General features: G+C 40.0%; 1 protein-coding gene across 2 annotated transcripts in view; it reads right to left on the reverse strand.

Annotated features, from left to right (window-relative positions):
- Positions 1-19,572, reverse strand: part of ANKRD55 (ankyrin repeat domain 55) — a 52,534-nt gene that overhangs the window by 8,219 nt on the left and 24,743 nt on the right. Inside the window, exons 7-9 of one of the 2 annotated variants that reach the window (XM_080574615.1) lie at positions 9,097-9,281; positions 7,265-7,432; positions 5,174-5,832 (exon numbers count right to left, since the gene is read on the reverse strand). In XM_080574615.1, the coding sequence (XP_080430741.1) occupies positions 5,174-5,832; positions 7,265-7,432; positions 9,097-9,281 (1,012 nt within the window). Of the gene's footprint in view, positions 1-5,173; positions 5,836-7,264; positions 7,433-9,096; positions 9,282-19,572 lie in introns of both variants that reach the window. The other variant, XM_080574614.1, reaches the window with a different exon arrangement.

Raw genomic sequence — 19,572 nt, forward strand, 5'->3', positions numbered from 1 at the left:
AATCAGGCTAGACGAAGTCTGTCAGCAGATGAGTTTTGAGAGGGTTTTGCTGCAGATGAAATATAGCAGAACTGATACAAACTGATAAGGATTCTTATTAAACTATGTTTCTGGCAATTTGCTTTTACCAAGAATAGACACTAGAAAATGAAAGGTTGATGTTCGAACTGTGGCATTTTACTGGCTTAGACCAAAGTTGACTTTGGTGTTAAAATAGACGATGTGTTAGGTGATATAGTGCATTTCACTACAGAAACACCACATCAAATGTTATTAAAAAAGTAGAAACTCAAAATCCAAACCAACATTTTCCCCAGATCCTTTCTCTGACTTGATCATATTCTGTGATGTTGGCGTCCCTCAGATTTTTCTTTTTTGTTATCCCCAGTAATGTTGGTTAATGTTAGTTAGTTAACGTTATCCCCAGATCTGAGGTGATCCATGTAAGGAGCCTTGAGATGTCTTCCCAAACCGTTGCTTGCCCAGCAGGGCATTGCAACACAGCTCATTGCAGAACAAGCATATGCTCTGTTCGCATGCAGAGATGAGGGGAGGCACAGGCTGGATCTAGTAGAACATGTTAAGCAATAACAAGAAATGAAATGATATAAATTGCTTTGATGGCTTTGTGGTTGGTACTTGAATACATCTGTGTATTACTGGTCTGTACAAGCTAAACCTATAGAAAAGCAGTTACAGAACAGTTTCCTAGAAGTAATTACTGAAGTAATTGTCAAGACTGCTGTACAAACGTTACTAGCTAAATGGTTTCTGTGTGAAAAGAGCTAAGTTGGTGTATACCAGTTAAAACCCACACAGAGCAGTGCATTCTTCACCTTGGCATGGAACAAGATCCTGGTCCAAAGCCTACAGCAGCTGATAGACATTGGATCATTCTTTTGGTTCCCATGGGTAAAGCTAATGTGTATTGAGCTAAAGCACGAAGAGTCTGTTATGGATGAGCTGCGTCTAATACAAACAGACTTTGTTCCCCTTTTCCCATGTTTTACTCTTTATTTAGTCTTTAATATCTCTCCAAGGTAATCACCAGGTGTGTGTAAAGGTTGGTAAATGTCTTCTACACATATTGCATCCTCTGTGCACAAAGAAATAATTATATTGATTCCAAAATAGAAGAAAATCAAGCCAGCTGCTCCCATTAGCAATTCAAGTTGCATTGGTTTTATTGTGATGCTTACGCTGAGCACTAATGCCTTATTATGTATGTACCATTATGGCCTTGATGAGGGTATGTTGTTTTTTTCTATCAAGAGATATGTTTATTTCATAAATGGGGTTATCTGGCAGCAAAACAAAAGTACAAAGCATAATCATATTTGCGAGGCTGATATGAATGCTTGGAAAAAAACCTTGTCTACAGGTTCTGGCATCAAGTGGAACTATTCCTCTGTTCTTCCTTCCTATATGCTTTACATAATATCAGAGAAGAAAAGGATTTTTCTTTCTGTAAGACATCATCTTTGTCACTCCTGAGGGCATATTTATGATGGCATATGAAATGGAAAAGAAGCAATTTCTAATTTCTTGATTGTAAAATGCAGGACTGTTCACGTTTTGTTTACTGACTTTTTTTTTTTTTTGCAGTTTGATCTCTCATTTTCCTTCGTGTTTGGATACACATTTGCATTATAATTTTGTTTATTTGTTTGTTTTGTGGAAAAGCACTGATGTTATGGTGAATGTCTCGCTGTAAATCAGTTCTTCACTTTGAGTAAGAAACAGCCACATTGATCAGCTTTGCTCTACTCTTTCCTGACATGAACTGTTTCCCTTTTGACTATACCATACTGCTTACGCCAACAGATGAGTAATAATAGCCTTCCTTTTAATGTTACCTATTCAAACAACTAGAAATTACTGGACTGCTGTACAAACCTATTAAAAAGTATTGTGTTAGACCTGGCAGGTTAGTAATCTACAGGATGAATGGGTGATAGAGGGAGGCTCCATCTGGTTAGAGGGTGATAACAGCTGCCTTTTTGTTTGAGACAGCCCTGCTTTGTCCATGTTATGAGGAATTTCTTCATTTATACCATTTTCCCAATGAAAAGTAGGTGGCAGTGCATTTTGCAAAAAGAGATGATTGCAAAGGTCACAAATGCAAAACGTTTCAGATTGTGGATGCCAGCTCAGCCCTGTGGCTGGCAAGGACTCCTCCTGCAATATTGGCAGTCATTTTTGGTACAGTCCATCTCTGTTCAACTCAGCAGAGAGTAAGACAAAGCAGTTATTCTGAGATAAACCGGTGGTGTGATAGGTGAGTCTCACTCCTACCCACAGCAACCTCTTCCCTCTGAATAAGTGTTAGGGCTTGGCTAGTAAATTGACTCATCTTTCATTTCCAGGAGCGCAGAAAACAGAACAAAAAAACTCTAGAAATCCCCATCGATATGCCAGCTGCCCTGATAGCAGTAAGTACAAAAAGTAGCTCTGACTTTAATAAAAGGCGTGGTCATGCAAGACAATCAACACCGTCTGTTAGCTGAGAAAATATTTTTCAAATCGAGCTCCCCTAGTTTATCGATACCCACAATCCTGTCTCGGATGTTCAGCGATTCAAAAACTACACGCAGCCCCCACAGCCATGCCTGGAGAAACTGAGTATTAACACTTCAGTGTCCACCAAAGACCAGATGCTGTTTTCCCCCTCAGCTAGGCCTCCTGCAGAAAAAAAGCAACGAGGAAATGTCTTTCTGAGAGCGCCGCCTGCGCGGTGCTGCTGGCTGGGTTGGAGCCAGGGCACGGTTTGCTTCTGATCCCTGCAAGTCGTGCAGGCACAGCACTTCTGTGCGCTGGAGACCTGCAGGCCCTGAAGCTCATACAGTAAATGCAGTTCTAATTCACTGCAAGGCAGGTGGCTTTAATTATGGGGCAGACAGATTTAAACCACACACATGAGCATGAAAAGGGATAAGCTGTTCTTTTTAGCATGAGAAAATGTTAGACGGTATCTGGGTTGTGCAATGTATTCCTGCCAGACACTCTCTGCCTCCTTACATGCTTTTGTTCCACTCACTTCAATGGAAGTCCTTTATGCCGGCTAAAGGAATTTTTTGTTGTTGGAAAGTTTTGTTAAAGGGAGCAGGTACACAGAGAGCTGGGCTTGCAGCAGTCTCAGGCTTTTTTCCTCTGAGTAGATAATAAACTGCCAGAGCTCTGTTCTTCCTCTGGACACAGAAAGATAGCTCCCATTGCAATGATTAGAAGATTTCCTGTAATTGATGTGATTTTCCCTTGTTCATGCATGTAGACTGCTGTTCCTCTACTGAGTCCTAGTGCAAATGATGGAGCACTGAGTGGATGCACACGGTCTGTTCTCAGTCAGTTTCCTGTTTTTTTTTTTTTTTTTTTGGTAATAGGATGTTCTTTCCCATCAAAATGGGTGGGATGGTACTTTCCCATCAAAAGTATTCATAGGCTAGCTAATTCCACCAAGAAGTATTCCCCCATAGTCATCCTCTGGTTTGGTTTATCCAGTTTTAGTTCATTCCTCCTTCTGCTGAACAAACAAAAGATCTCAAACACCTCAGCCTCACTGGGCCCTATTATATTTAGGCTGTAAGGAAGCCCTGCAGGTTTTCTCATCTTCCACATGTGAGATGAACCTTGCAGAGTTCAGTGTAGAATGAATAATGGTGGAGCAATCCTTGATAGCTATGTGGAGTTTGAGGTTTATATGGTTGAGTGAACAGCTGAAGACCACATAGTAAAAAAGTAGTTACACCTACAGACCAGGTCTATCGAGTTTTCAGGAACTTGGCCTGATGTTCAGGAAGTGGAACTTTTTGAATAGCTCCTTTTTATGCTGCAAAACTATTTCTAGCCTTTATTTGCACAATGTAAAATCACCTGTCATTCTGAAATTGCCTTACCTACTCTCATTATTAGAGAAGTGAATAAAGATTTACTGTTGTACATCTCTCTTTGCTTAGGAGTTACCACAGCTTGCAGTGCCATGCAGAGTTCAGTAGCGACCTGACCTAACTGAGGGTTCCTCTTGGAGAGGGTTTCAGTTCACTCCTCTTTCTGCTGGAAGATAATGGCTCATGCCTGTTGAGGGGAGGTTAGATTAATTTATTGTATATTGTTTACTCCTTGTAATGGTGTACTCGTAGGTTTGGCAATTGCTTTTCTTGCTTCATTTTCAGCTGGATATTACAGCGGTTGGAAGGCATGCTAGATATGTTTAATTTTGGCATGAGACTAATCCCAAAGGTGATGAAGTTGGAGACTGATATGTTAAAGTGAACTCCAGTGTACAGGCCATCCAGCCAGATTCATTTAAACATGGATGAGAGTCAAAATACTAGATCCCAAATCTTGCCAAACCCTGGTTTTGAGTTTACTTCAGAATTCTGATACTCTACTTCATTATTGTTACACTTCAGTTTCCAAACCACAGCATAAAAGCATTTACGCTCTCTGCAAATTTAGCAACCTGAATTCAGCCATGGAAAAAACCTCAGCACAGCACATGAAACCAAAGAGCTGGCACTTGGGGCTGGGAGAGTGGGAAGGGGTGATACTATGGTCTGGAGTCAGGTAAGTCCATGTGTGCTGTGCTGGATGGCTCCGCACCATGCTCATTTCCTCGTGCAGACATACACTGACTTTACCAGAAGCAACTCTAAACAGAGTTAAAGACCTGAATGCAGTACTTCTCCCTTACACATCTGGTTCTAGGGTTAAATGAAGACAGAAGGCAATGGGCATGGCAGTAGGTATTAACTTTCAATTCACAAAACATGTATGTGATCTGGAGGCACTTACCTTGCTCAGGTACCATACTTGTCTCCTAACTACCTTTATTTTTGCTGCTAGGCCTAATCAGATCTCTGATTCTCATATTTAGAACTCTAATGTCTACTCAGAACTCTGATTTCCCACACCTTAGCTTCTTGCTTCAGCTGTCAGCTCATGTCCTGACGTACAATATCTGCAATTGCTACTGCTTAGAATAATAGAATATCCTGAGTTTCAGGGGACCACAAAGATCATTGAGTCCAGCTGCTGGACATACAAAGAAAATAAACTGAAAAAAGATATTAAAGAAGTAGAATCATCATGGGGCAGACTTACCTATCTTTTCTTACTCAGCTTGCCACATCAGCAGAGATTGTAGGATATGGAAGATAGAGAAGAAAGAAATTACCTGATGGAGAACTGGGGAGTGAGGGAAGGCGGGGAGGGCACAAAAGCACATGGTGAGATCTATCAGAGTTTACGCCATTTATCATTTTGTCTGCAGGAGTTCTAGGACAGACTTTGTAGGAGTGTATTTGGTTAGAGTCTGTGTTCCAGGGGTTGTCCAGCAAAGCCTGGCAGCTGCTTCTGTGATCCAGCAAGTCATGTTCACTCCTACTCTTTTGAGACCTGTGTGCAAAATGGTGGGTGCTGGTGCTGGAGGAGATGCTTGAAGCTGTGCTCTGGGAAACAGTGAGGAAGGAATTGCCCACCGTGATTGGGGGGAGGCTCTGGGTTCGGATGGGCAGAAGTCCCTGACAGTCTGGAGGCTTCTGTTCTGGTATGAGGTACTTTGTGTCTGTGCTCCTTCTTTTGAAGTCAGTGGTGGTCACACACTCATCCGGGATGTCTTTGTAGTTTGTGTCCATGATGCAGTCAAAAGTGGTGATGATGTCATCTACTTCCGAAGTCTCTTCTGTAGGATATTTATCTCTGCTTCTGTCTTTCTGATTGGTTTTCTGGTCCTCTTTCTTCTTTTTGCAGAAGATATTGTTCAGCATACTGAATCTTCCTTCTTTCTTTAGGAGTCTATTGTTTGGAGAGGGAAACTGATGAACCAGCTCAGATCTACTGAAAGTACAAATCAAAATGTGGTGCCATTACTCAGCAAAGAATGAAATAAACACTGCCTGTGTTAGACCACGAAATGGGGTACATAGTGTTCAGATACATTTTTAGGGGTGGCTCACAGAGGGAGAAAATGAGGGCTCCAAATTTATAATTAACAAAGACTGAAAATGATACTGCACTACTTCACTCTTTCTGGTGGGGTTCATTGCATTACACCTATCTTAAAGCAGGCTCAGTGCAGCTATCAGGAAAAAAAAACAACAAACTTTTCTGGCTTCAGTATCTACCAGCTGTAGAATCATTATTCTTAATAGTGAGACAAGATCCAATAACAAGAAGAAGAACACACAGGGATCTTTAAAACCAAGTAGTCTTTGTATTATGTCATATTAGGAAAATGATATTTCCAACAGCACAGTCATTCAGTCATTGCTAACACTGTGAGAAAGACACTACTTCACATTTCTTTTCCTTTCCTTTTCTTTCCTTGCCTTTTTTTTTTTTTTTTTTTGGAGGTCACCAACCCGTGTATTGAACAGGCCTGGCACAGTTTCAGAAGACCTATCAAGATAATTACCTACAGCAGTGTTGCTGTAGTGGTTTTTAGATGAGATTTTGACTAATCAACTTTGCAGACCTACTCAGGCGGAGTGCAGTGCAGTAGTAGTAGGAGGAGATGTAACACTACCCGTGTCTCACCATTTGTAACACAGGAAATAACACTGCCTGCTGACTGGAAAGGAGGGGCAAGCACAAAGAAATGTGATGATAAATGTCTTTGTAAGTGTGTGCTCGTATACCAAAGTTGAAGAACTGAAATGAATTAAATGACAGCTGGTGAAACCTGAGAAATATGAAGAGAGAGGAAGATCATAAGCAATGGTAAAAGAATTATATTTTTTAACAGAAAAAAATCAGGATAAGAAGAGATAATTGGAGTAGAGAACTGAAGTAGACTAAGAAAATAATCCCAAGCCCTTACCCTGAACATGAAAATTTAAAATTTATTTTACTATCTGTCTGGCAAAACTTCTTTTTTTTTCAATCTATCTCTCTGTCTGATTACATGAATACACAGCCAGTGTGCAGAGATTTCAGAAAAGTAAAGGGCATATAACTAAAGGCCAAAAGATAAATCTAAAGGCTGTAAGATAGATTTTGTGCACAAAGGTGTCTGAGCAATAGCTATACCCACACTGTCTTGGTTCAGAACCCTCTGCTGGCTGGCACACTAGCACTGTAACCACAGTGATGAGTCTTCAGTAGATGACTAATTCTAACGTTGCTATCTTGGTGGAAAATTTGGGTTCAGTATTGCATATGAATTGAGCCATCACACAGGACTCAAACCCTTCAGCAGCATACAGAAAGTAATGAATTTATTTTCTAGTCAGTGCTAACATGAGCAAAGTGTGAACTTTTCCTTTACCTGCTCTCCTGAGACAGCAGCTTGATGCACGCTGTGTGACCACAGTACATTGCATATGTCAGAGGAGTGTTTTCATTGATGTCTCGAGGGCTGCTGTCTATCCCCAGCTCTAGTAGTGTCTGCACACAGTCAGCTTTCCCTGCTGCTGCAGCCCAGTGCAAAGGCGTCCTAGGGAAAATGGGAGAATATCATTAAAATAAATTAATCAATGTGCTATTGAAACTATTATTGACACAACGAGGTATGCTCCTATGCTATTTGTCCAGATTCACAACATCCATTTTAAGGAATTCTTCAGCAATTTATCCCACATTGATGTAGTTCCCAGTAGTAGGAATAAAACCATAGACCAGCATCTGTCTATGTGCATCTACTTGGCTGTAATAAAGGTGGATACGGTGCTGGAGGATGCCAATGCATGCTATATAATAGTATCACTTCCGCTGCTGGAGTTGTAGAGTGGGAGAAGCTTCTGAAGTTTTCAGAGCAGAATTTGAAAAAAATCTTTGTAGTGTCCACCACAGAGGGACAAGCCCTTCTCATCTTTACAGCAAACACAATTAGCCATGGCTGGCTTATGGCTCTCCATGAAGGCAATAGGAAAAGAAGCCTCTCTAAAACAATGAGAAGGACTGGACACATCTACCAGGCTGTCATTGTCTCTGCCAATTTCTGTGTTTCTTGGTGGGCACAGACTGGACAAGGTATAACTGTCTTGAATCTAGAAGGAGAATCAAGCTGATTTTCTTATTGGCAGTGGATGCTCATCTTTGTAAACTTTTGTCCACTTTCAAAATTGTAATAATTTGCTCTTGTGAAATCTCTGAAAGCACAGAAAACACCACAAGCAAAATGTGCAAGAAGAAAGAATAAAATTGACTTTTCTGTGCCCTTTCTTGCAGTCACAGTGATTTCAGATGGGTGCAGTCAGGAACAACATAGAATGGAAAAGTACTGTGTATTTATATTTAACAGCTTATCTTTTCCCTTCTTCAAGTGTGATACCTTGTATGGAAATACCGAAGAACACGTAATAGGAGGTACTTTCTTTACTAACCTCTTAACTGTAGTAGCTCCTCCCTTCCCCCTTCTTTCCACAGAAACAGAGCCTTCTCTACTACGCTTTCCCAATGTTTAGAAACTTCTCCAGAACTCTGTTGATTTTATTTCTGTTCCATTTTATTGGATTTTTCCATGAAGAATGCTATTATTTTAAGTACCTGAAGACCTAAGCCAAGAAAACTTTGGCTTTTGCTCCACCGAGCAGGATAATCAACCCAGACTAGGCAGTTGGGTCTATTTGCATTAATAAATTTTGCAGCAAAATTCCAAGGGACATGGGTATGGTGTGATACAGGGATTTATGATACAGGGGTTTCGTTTCCCTTGTGAGAATAGAAGGCAAAGGCTCCCCGGTCCTTTTAGGAATGCTGTGTTAGCACCTGAACAGCAACAAGGGAATGTTGCCGTGTCTTGTATGCAAATAGCAGCAGGATCACAGCTTCAAGATGTAGGATCCTGTTCTATTGTTCTGAGAAGAATGCCCATTTTGATTAAAAGAAGTTAAGTCAAGCAAAGTCCTTTCACATATAGTCTTATCATTTCCTACCAGAAACACAAAGTTAAATAACATTCCTACTAGCCAGTTATTACACTAGATGTGAGCAGGAGTGCTTTGCCGGGTTTCTGAGCAAACACGGTTCTCTGTAAGTGCAGTTCATTAACTAGGCCATGGCCTGTGAAACAGGAAACATGATTATAAAATAAACAGACCTAGTCTCAGGTTAATAGAAAGGAAGCAGCAATTTCAGTTTCAGAGTTTCCATGGTTACCTGTCATCCACATCAAGGGCCTGCAGGTTGCACTCCGGGACTTTAGCCAGCTCGCTGATAATATCACTGTAGCCTGCTGCAGCAGCAATGTGCATGCATGTTTTGCCGTTCTCATCATCGTAGTTGATTATTGATGGTCCCTGGTAGTGGTCCAGGATGATGGAACACAGGATCCTGTTGCCACTCTGGGAGGAAGTTCAGAGAAGAAAAGCATTTTACCGTGGAGCTTACATCAAACTGCATTTTCTCTGCTGGAGAAGACTAAATACAATAACTGTATTCTGTTTTGTGTATACCAGCCTCCCCAGGTATGAAAGCCAAAAGCTTCCAATCTCCTGCTGGGAATTGGGTTTACTTTATGAATTTCCTAGCTGCAAAAATAATAAATAATGTACCACTGCAAATATCTCCAAAAGTTACAGAGTGTAAATTACTCAACAGCTTTCTCAGAAATAGTTTTCTAAGTTTTGCTAAGGCAGAGTCCGGAACAATATGAGACGATATTTTTCATAGAAATTTAACATTGGAAGGGACCTCAAAAGACTAACTCACTCCTGTAAGCCTGTCCAAGTATACGTGGAAAAGCCATACCAAACATTTGCTCAAGTGGTTCTTGAAACCACTTGCTTCTTAGCAAGTTTGCTCCAGTGTTTCAGTATCTTAATAAAAAGTTTATATTGTTTTCTAACCTGCAAGTTAAACTGAACATTTCATATCCTATCCTGGAGATAAAGTATCTATCTATCTATCTATCTATCTATCTATCTATCTATCTATCTATCTATCTATCTATCAATATTGTATAAACACTAGGCTGTAAAGGTCTTTCTAGATCATTAAATTCAGTCCCTGCATTCACTTGCTGCTATGTTATATTATCCCTTTCATGAGTGTACTGTGTCCATTAAAAGCAATTAGTTTTCTGTCCCCACTATTCCCTATGGATGGCAGTTCAAGAACTTGTTTGCTTTAATGATTGTATCTCTAATTTCTATTCATACACGTTTGCTCTATGTCCCTTTATTTTTGTGCCATTGTTATTATTTAGATTAAATACTTCTTTCCTCTAACTGGTATTTATTCCTCAGGTCTATTTACAGACAACCATAATATCCCTTCTGAGCCATTCTCTCGCTGCTCTAATAAATCAAGATTTTTCCAATTTTCCTTGTAAAATATACTTTCTATTTCGCTCACCTCATACTAACCTCTCTTCTTTTATGTTGTGTATCCTTGGGAAGAGGTGAATAAAATTGTATCTGGTCATAAAGAGATATTGTTGCCAGGTTTTTGTACTAGATCTAGCTCTTCCTTGTTTCTGCTAGAAGTGCCTCGTTTGGTATGTCACAGAACAGCATTTGCCTTATTCACAGCTGTATCCCATTAGAAAAAGCTCCTAGTCATTTTAGAGTAACCCTTTACATCTAGGTACTTCTCTTCCATAGTCATTTCCGAACGCAGGGTTTCTAGTTTGTAGGAGGAACATCTATATTAGTACCCAAGTTCATGACTTAAACGATCTATGCTATTCAATTTTGTCCCATTTGTATTATTTCAGATTTCAAGGTGATCCCACTTTTCCTGTATGATACCCCCATTCTCTTCTGTTAATGCTTTCCAGATGTTGTTTTGTTTGTTTATTTGTTTTGTTATGGGCAGACTTCACCAGAAAGCCCCTGTATTTTGTGCCAAGTTATCATGAAGTATTAAGCAAGACAGATTTCAAGTCTTGTCCCTGAAGGTACATTCATTCCAGCCTCTGTTCAGCATTAATTATTATTCTTCTTGATCTTGGAAATACAACTTCCTTTGCTTCTCAGTACTTTTCCTCTTTATTTTCTAAGATGTCTACTAATTCCAAATATTTCTTTGAAAGATGGTTAGTCATCCAGCTATAACTGAAGTCTCTTCTACACATTTTTTCTCCTCTTTTAGGATGCGGATTCCTGATAAATTTTACAGCATGGACAGAAGAAATTCCATGGCCTTGGAATACGTAGGAGCCAGAGCTTCTCTGTCCAGATAATAATTCCATTAATTTAACAAGATGTGTCCCTTTGAAATCAAGAATTTTGTTTTGTATGTACTTTGTTTACTTGCCTGTTCAATGTAGAGTCTACTTATGATCATGCCAAACAAGTTTATTTTCTATGACTAGGCATGTTAAAATTGTCATTAGTTCTTCATTGTCTGAATATCTGATGAAAAAAGTGTTGATATTTATATTCAAGAATACCTAGGTCCCACGAATAATAGCTGTTTCTATTCTCCAGTTCCCATGCCAAATGTCAATGTTCTCCACACTAAAGTAATTCTGCAGTATCTTACTATTGCTGTATTAATGTTCTAATGATGCTACCATTCCTCTAACCTCATACCATCTTGCTAAATCACAATTTTACATCCTGCACCTACAGTTTCAGTCCCTTAATATTCTTGCACAACTCGAAGAATTTGCATAAGAAATTTTCCACTGTTCTTACTGGCATTTTATATATTTACAGACTGTTTTGTCTCTCACCAATATTCCATTTTCTAGACTAAACAAACCATTTCAACCTCTCTTCATGGGTCAGGTTTTTCAACCCAGTTATCATACTTGCCTTTGGCCTCCTTCCAGTTTGTCTACAGTGTTCTTCAACCATGGCACCCTAAATTACATAATTATCCAGCTGTGGCTTCAATTCTGCCATAGAGAAGGAAATTGCTACTTCCTGTACCCCACATGTATCACACTTCTGTTAATATGTCCCAGAACGATGTTTGTTTGTTTTGTATCAACACTACAATTTAAACTCCTACTCACTTCGTAACCCACTAGTCTACTACTCTTCATTTTTTGCAGACATCTGTCACTTTTCATGGTTCTGTACACGGCGTTATTTTATTAATTTCAGTTCATCCCTACAATTTGTCAAAAACATTATGGATTTCATCATGTTCCACCAAACGTCTTCCATCATGCTTGATGCCCCTCTAATGAGGTTCTACTTTTGAGTTAAATACATTTTGCATTTTATCACTTCACTATGGAACAAATTAAAACATTCTTATGATAAGTTTCTGCAGAAGAGAAAACCTAGGAGTCCTGGTGTACTCCAAGTTGAACATGAGAAAGCAACATGCCTTTGACACTAAGAAAACTAATGGTACTCCTGGCTGCATTAGGCAAAGAATTACCAGCAGGTCAAGAGAGGTGATCCTTTTCCTTAACTCAGCCCTGGTGAGGCCACACCTGGAGGACTGTGTCCAATCCTGGGCCCCCCAGTACAAGAGAGACATGGACATAGTGCACAGGATCCAACGGAGGCCATGAAGATGATGAAGGGACTGGAGAACCTCTCACATAAAGAGAGGCTGAGAGAGCTGGGACTGCTCAGCCTGGAGAAGAGGAGGCTCAGGTGGATCTCATCAATGTCTATAAATACCTGAAGGGAGGGTGTAAAGAGGATGGATTCAGGTTCTTTTCAGTGGTGCCCAGTGCCAGGACAAGGAGCAATGGGCACAAACTGGAACACAGGAGTTTCCATCCAAACATCAGGCAGCACTTCTCTACTGTGTGGGTGAGGGAGCCCTGGCACAGGTTGCCCAGATGGGTTGTGGAGTCTCCTTGTAGATCTTCAAAAGCCACCTGGACGTGGCCCTGGGCAGCCTTCTCTGGGTTTCCCTTCTTGAGCAAGGGTTGGAACAGGTAATCTCTAGAGGTCCCTTCCAACTTAAATCATTCTGAGATTCTGTGAAGGCCCTGGTGGGACTGTCCATGAGGTGTCCACATCCAAAGAGTATTTGAGCTGTCCTGAACGTGTCACATGGGGAATATATAATGAATGATATAAGTCCCCACGTTGATTTTGATTGTATTACCCTGTCATGTTCTTCCCCACTGGGACACGCTATTTTTGGACTGACTTCTGAGTCCATTATAGCAGGCTGTGCTTATACAAATTGTCCTATGAACTTCTTCGTTGTGATGGAAGTTACATGTGCTGCTCAAGGCAGAAAGGGACAAAGAACTGGACTTTTTATGATCACTCTATTCACCGCCTGCTTAACAAGCTTTCTATGCCATGTGATGAATTTTATCTTGTTGGCCCTTTTCTAGTATGTCTGTGTTTACCTCATGGTATTACACTGATTTATTGGCATTCAAACATGCCGTATCCAACAGCATCTTATCTGAGGAAACAATTATAGTTTTGAAGATGTCTGTTAAGCTTCTATCCTGTTTTAAAATTCCAGTAAAGTTTTTATTTGTTTGTTTGTTTAAAGTCACCCAAAGACTATTTTAAATATTTTGAATGTTCTTCTGAAAGAAATCTGTGGCCAACTGTTCCGTGGCTTCCCAGCTCTCTTTTTTCAGGAATGCCTTCTTACCTTTATGTTCATCTTGGCTTTTTTAAATTGCACACAAAATTCTCCTGAAATGCTTACATTTCCCTTATTCTTGGATTGATAGTTTGAAGCTGAGGTCACCAAAAATGTTGTCTTCCTGTGGTAAATTTACCATGAACCCACAGTACTGTTGTTAGACTAGGATGTTCAGTGGTAAATTTACCATAGGAAAATTACATGTTTTTGTAACCTTATTACGTGTATCTCTACATTTCATCTTCTTCTTCTTCTTTTTTTTTTTTTTTAATTTCAAAATCTTTTCATCATTGTTCTCAGAGATTAATAGTTATTTTTTGGTTTTGTGTTTCTATCTCATTCTGTGGGGATCCCAACAGTTTTCTCCCATCTCACACCCTTCAGTTTCCAGCCATTATTCATTCCCTTGATAAAACTTTCTTAGGTCACTCATTATAATAAAACTTAATTCATGAAGAAGAAATGTTCTAAAGCCTTGATCAAGGTGAGCTTGAAAAGCAAATTCTCAGTGCACTTTATGCAAGCTTTTGTTTTAAACTTGTGTCATCTCCAGACAGTGGTTAACAAATTCACAAATGTAAGGTTCATTAGCTAACACTTTCACTTGATTACAAGCCCTTTTTCTTTAGGCTGGTTAATATAAAGTCCAGCTTCTGATAGTTGCATCTCTCAGTGCTTTCAAAACAAGAAAATAATTCTTCAGGAAGTATCCACTGTACCAAATACCATGAGGAGAATCCTGCATATTTGGGATGTTTTCCTTCTTTTGCATTATTTTATTTTTTTTCCACCTGTGTCTTCTCAATTTATCATCATCTTTGCTACAGCCTTTTTTCTTTTACCTGGACCTTGTGTATGTCCAATGGATGTGTAGAACTATAGTTTTATTTGTGTAGCTTATTGTGACTTCTGCAATATTGTGCCACAACATTGCATTTTATTCTGCTAGGTCTTCAGTTATACATAGTACAACATTTTCTATGTTCACTGCACTGTATAGGGGGTTATTTTTTTCCTCTTGTCAGACTACTCTGGTGAAGTAGATGTTACAATGTCAAAAAGAGAATAATCATGTGAATGGAGTCTGCTACGCTGGCTTGTGTCTACCAGTAATGTACAGACGGGAGGGGGAGAGGAACAAGCTATGGACCACTTAACTGTTTTCAGGAAGCCCTGACAAAGTGCTTTTCTTCCAAGTGGGTGCCTCTGGAGATTATGTGGTTAGGTTATATTAGTTTGCTTATATTTCTGCTTTTTTTTTTTTTTTAATGTAGTATGCAGTTTAAAGCCTTCCCATATCTAGCTGTATTTGCTAGATAGAAATTCCCCACTAGCAGCTCTTATCTTGCTTCTTAAAGTTAGCATCTCCCTTTAGGGCTGTCTGTGATTCACCATCTTCCACCTTCCCTTCTTTCAGAATTCTTGTGAACACTTGTGAATCCAAAGCTTTGTGAAGCTTTGGAAGTTGTTCCAAAGGTTGTGAATTTTGTGAAGTGTTCTTCAGAACACTTGTGAATCCAAAGCTTTGACTTTCTCTTTGATGTCTTTCTTCTCTGACTCTGAACGTCTTGCCATTTAAACATCATTTCACTACTGACTGCAGCAGCAAGCTACTCTGGGAGGTAACTTGTTTTCCTAAAGAAAAACTTTAGATCACCTAAAATTTGCAGGAGTACCTCTGGCTTCCTCCTGGAAAACATCCTTGTGCATCATGAGGTGCTGTTTGAGCTGTGTGTTACAGAATGCTGTCTTGTTTCACAATTCTTTTATCTGTCCTCATATCCCTCACAGACACACACTGTGCATTTTAATACGAAATTTACTGTAAGAACACCAAGAGAGCCCTTGAAGAAAATAAGAAATTTCTTTTTCTCCTTTGCTGAAATGAAGGCATGTGAGACATTTCAAGTATTTGTTTAGCAATCCATAGGAAAAATGTGAACAGGTAGTTTGCCTGTGGATGGCTTTCTTTTTTAACTCCAGCTGAGGTTATTACATTAGTAAATGCATCTTTCCTTTCAAAGCCACATTTTTTTTCCTTCTTGATTTAGAAGTTCAGTACTTACTGAAATCAGATGCCAGCAGTATATTATATCATTACCTCTACTGCAAGACAAGTTCAGAATTTCAACCTAGAATACATGCAAGACAAACCCAGAGTTGCATTAACAGTGGTTGGAATCAGATATTAAGATTATATGACAGCAACACATCGATATCTTGTTGTAGAGGACCATATCACTGTGAAGGAATTTTCTGTTTCAGTTGAAAGATGCAGTGCCTGATGTTTTAAACACAGAGAATATCATACTCAGGAGAGGAGACATGGTGCAGCTCCTACTGCAGTGAAAAGCCTCCATAAAGCTGGCAGCTTGGGTTGCCGGGTTGAAGGGTTTTGTGCTCACGGGAGCTTTCTCTCATTGTTAAGGACTTCTGGCATCCCTCCTCTGTACCCTGGATGAGAGAAATCTCCTGAGAAACGGGAGCATGTTCACTCTGCCTCCGCTGCTGCCATGCCCTGGCTGCCATGTGGCTGTGATGGCAGTGAAGGACCAGTGCAAGAATTTGGAACACCCTGTGGTTTCTCTGGACTCAGGGGACAGAGTCAAATGGGCCCTGTGCTGAGGAAAGGAACAACCCATAATACCATCGTCAGCTTTCCTCCTGCCAGTGACACTTTGCCAAGAGTTGCCTGGAAGCAGCCCAGGCACTTCACAGGGTGTGTTTCTGATGGCAAACCAACATAAATTAACAACAACTCTACTGACGCCGTTGTAGTTACATTGGTGAGACACAGCCAGCTGACAGAGAAGCTCATTTGTCTTCTCCTAACCCTAGTGCTTCAGCCTCAGACACCCACTGAGACAGCGTCTCTTGCCGACTCAGTGCATCCCAGCTTGGCTTGAATTTGCGGTACTTTTGGAAAGAAAACATGTTGTTGTCGTACAGGATACTTTGTCCTGTGGTCCTTAGAGCACTGCCTCCACTACAACAAAGGGACAAAGTGTTCCTAATATATTTATCCTCTCAGCAACCTTGGTGGCTGTTGGAAAGAGCTACCAAGTGACAAGGACAGTCAGAGCCCTACCTGTGTGGCTATCATATGTCACTGCCTCTCTCATCCTCGCTTTGCTCAAACACAAACCTGCATGACATACTAGCCAAGTCTCTCTGAGGATTTATTTTCAGTTGGACTCTTCCATAATAACTGAGTATGATTTACTGTGTACTGTGCCTCTGACTAAAGTTACTTGGCAGGTTTCCCCTGCTAGTACATTGTTGTGAGGACTGGTCTCTGTATGAGCTGGTTTTTTATGTGCTTTGAAAAAGGGGTCTTTTTTTTTTTCTTTTTTTTTTTTTTTTTTCCTGCAGTAGCATAAGGATTTATGCCTTACTGCTATCAGAGAAATGGAAATCTTTGTCTCCCAGTGCCTTTTTGTAAGGCATAGGAGATTAGGACATTTATAGATACTGAAAAAGTGTGGTGTGTGCATATTACTCATGTTCTGGCATCCACTTGCAGAGTTACACACAGACTGTGTGCTAAGAAGAGGTCTGGCAATTATCCTGTACTTACCTACAGGTTTTGCCCTAAAAAATTCCTGCTAGCCTCAGTGGGAGTTCTGCAATTGATTTCCTTAGAAATTTGATTGGCACAAATAATTACATTGTCAACAGCATGTTCGTACTTGAAGAATTTACTGTTTAACAATTAATTATTTCATGTAAAGGCAGTTTTTCTGATAATCTGGTTGTACTGATGAGTTTGTATATCAATATTGTGCACTTCTGTACCACATACAAGTCACAGGGGCTTTCGACTTACAATCTGTCATAAATGGAAGTGGAAAAATAGGTCACAGCTACAATAAGTAGCACTAGGGAATGTCCCTGGGCATCTGAAGTCAGCTGGCCATACTGTAAAATTTTTTAAATTCTTCAAATTAAAAGCTCCTGATGGTATTGGAGCATGTTTGTTTCTTACTCAAAACCAACCTTTTTGCAATCGCTTTTCTTCCTCATTTTGCAGCTTGACAGCTCATTCCATTGAGCCCTGCTGCTATGCAGTGGCCCATCCTCCATAAGCAACAGCTTTACTTTTGCTGGAATGACAATATTTGCACAAGAAAGGGATTTCTTAAGGTAATGGTTAAAAAAAAAATAGTGAATCTGTTTTTTCATTCATTTCTTAGCAGTCAAAATTGTCTTTAAATCTTAGTGACTTAAAAAAATAAAGTGCTGCTCTCCCTTTATAGCTATCTCTAGAAAACTGCATGAAACAAACAAAAACCACATCCAAATTTGCAGCAAAATAAATCTGCCTGAAACCACCCAGACTGTGAAAGGTGCCCAGTTCATGCATCTTTTCTGGCCTATTCCAGCAGCAAACACATCTGCCGTGAAGAAACACCCACTATTTCTTAAGAGCTCTGAAAAGCTTCTCTCTGAATCCTTCCACTACAGGCAGCCCACAGGAGAAAAACTGGGTGCTGGGCAGAGAGGATGAGCGCAGAGTGATGCGCTAGGGACAGACCTGGTCCCAGCCACCGCTGCCTGCTCTGGGCCCCTTCCCCTGCCCCTGGGCTGGGAGGCCAGCTGTGCCTTTTGCGATCCCCTGCAGCAACAGAGCAGCTCGTTCCTAGACATCCTGAAATGCAAGTACAGAGAGGCTGCCACACCTTCCCAGTCAAACACAAATGAGTAATTGTGCTTTTCTTTTACGGTGTGTGTTATACAGGTATTTCTTTCTGCTCTCAGGAAAGGAGGGAATTAAATAATTCATTAGTTTCTAAGAAACAAATATTCCAAGTTTGTGTTTTTTTTTTTTTTTTTTTTTTAAATTAGCACTGCAAATCAAAACATATATAAAAAAATCAGAAGTGCAGCTCCACATGGCAGAATATTATATTCAGTAGCTTCTTTTTATCCTAGAAGTTCATTTTTTTTTTTTTTTTTTTACTTTACAAGAAACAATCACTAGAAATCTTGGTTTGATTGTTTGTTTATTCTTAAAATGAAAGCTGATATTTTTAGATAATCACATGACTTTGTGAGCCAGAGTATTAAGAAAGAGACAAAGAAACTTCTGGTAAAAACCATGCCAAGTGGCAAGACAATGCAGGAAGACTATAAATCTTCCTAGACTGTTTTTAGGGTACTAATAATACCATTATGATGTATGCTAGTGTAGCATGCTAGTGTATAATAATATATCATATACTATATTTTACAAGGATTTCAATGACATCATTATCTAGGACTTTTAAAAAGGCTTTAAACTTAATTCCGGTATCAGGTAACAGGTTTTCTTTATAACAGTACGCTTCCTTCTGATTACAGCAGTTATTGCTTATTGGAATGAAAGGAGAGAAACACCTCCTGAGACACTCCTACTATAGCCCTATCTGTACTGACTCTTGAAAATATTGCATGCGTGAAAGATTTGACATGAGGCATTCCCACTTTGAACCAGAATGATTCGTGTTTTTGACACTGATGCTGACACATTTGCACTGAAGGCATGAACTCGAGCAGCAGGAAGCTCGAGCTTCTCAGTACAGCAGATCTTGGTGTGGGCAAGGTGTCTTTAGGGTTGGGACGCAACAGCCCCTGTCTGTCTGGTGGAAGACCAAGCACCAAACGTGTTCTTTGAAACAGACAGCGCAGAGCTATTATTCTGTATGGAACACGTTTGTTGGTGGTGGATGATGGTTTTTATGTGGTCCTGCTCTGAGTTTCAGTCCAGCGTGCACAAACTGCCTTTTCTTCTGCAGTGTCTGAAACAAGTTTCTATGTTATGCTTGGTCTTCCCCTTACTGAGTTTTTAAAAACTTAAATTAAACACAAGGCCCTATTCAGACAAAAACAACCCCTGCAGCTGTTACTGCTTGAGCTCTGTGGGTCTCTTGTGCTCTGAAGATATAAAAGCAATTCTTAAAGGAAAATTAGCCCCTTTCCAGCAGCTATGGAAGAGGTTATTAAACATTGCTTAACACAGTCTTCTCAATGAGCACAACTCTGCCTTCATCTTTTGAACTCCAGGGGAAAATATTCACTGAGCATATTAAAAATTGGTACTTGGGAATGATGATCACATACAGCAGAGCT

The sequence above is a fragment of the Anser brachyrhynchus genome (assembly GCF_964034855.1).
Source record: "Anser brachyrhynchus genome assembly, chromosome: Z".
Classification (NCBI taxonomy): Eukaryota; Metazoa; Chordata; class Aves; order Anseriformes; family Anatidae; genus Anser; species Anser brachyrhynchus.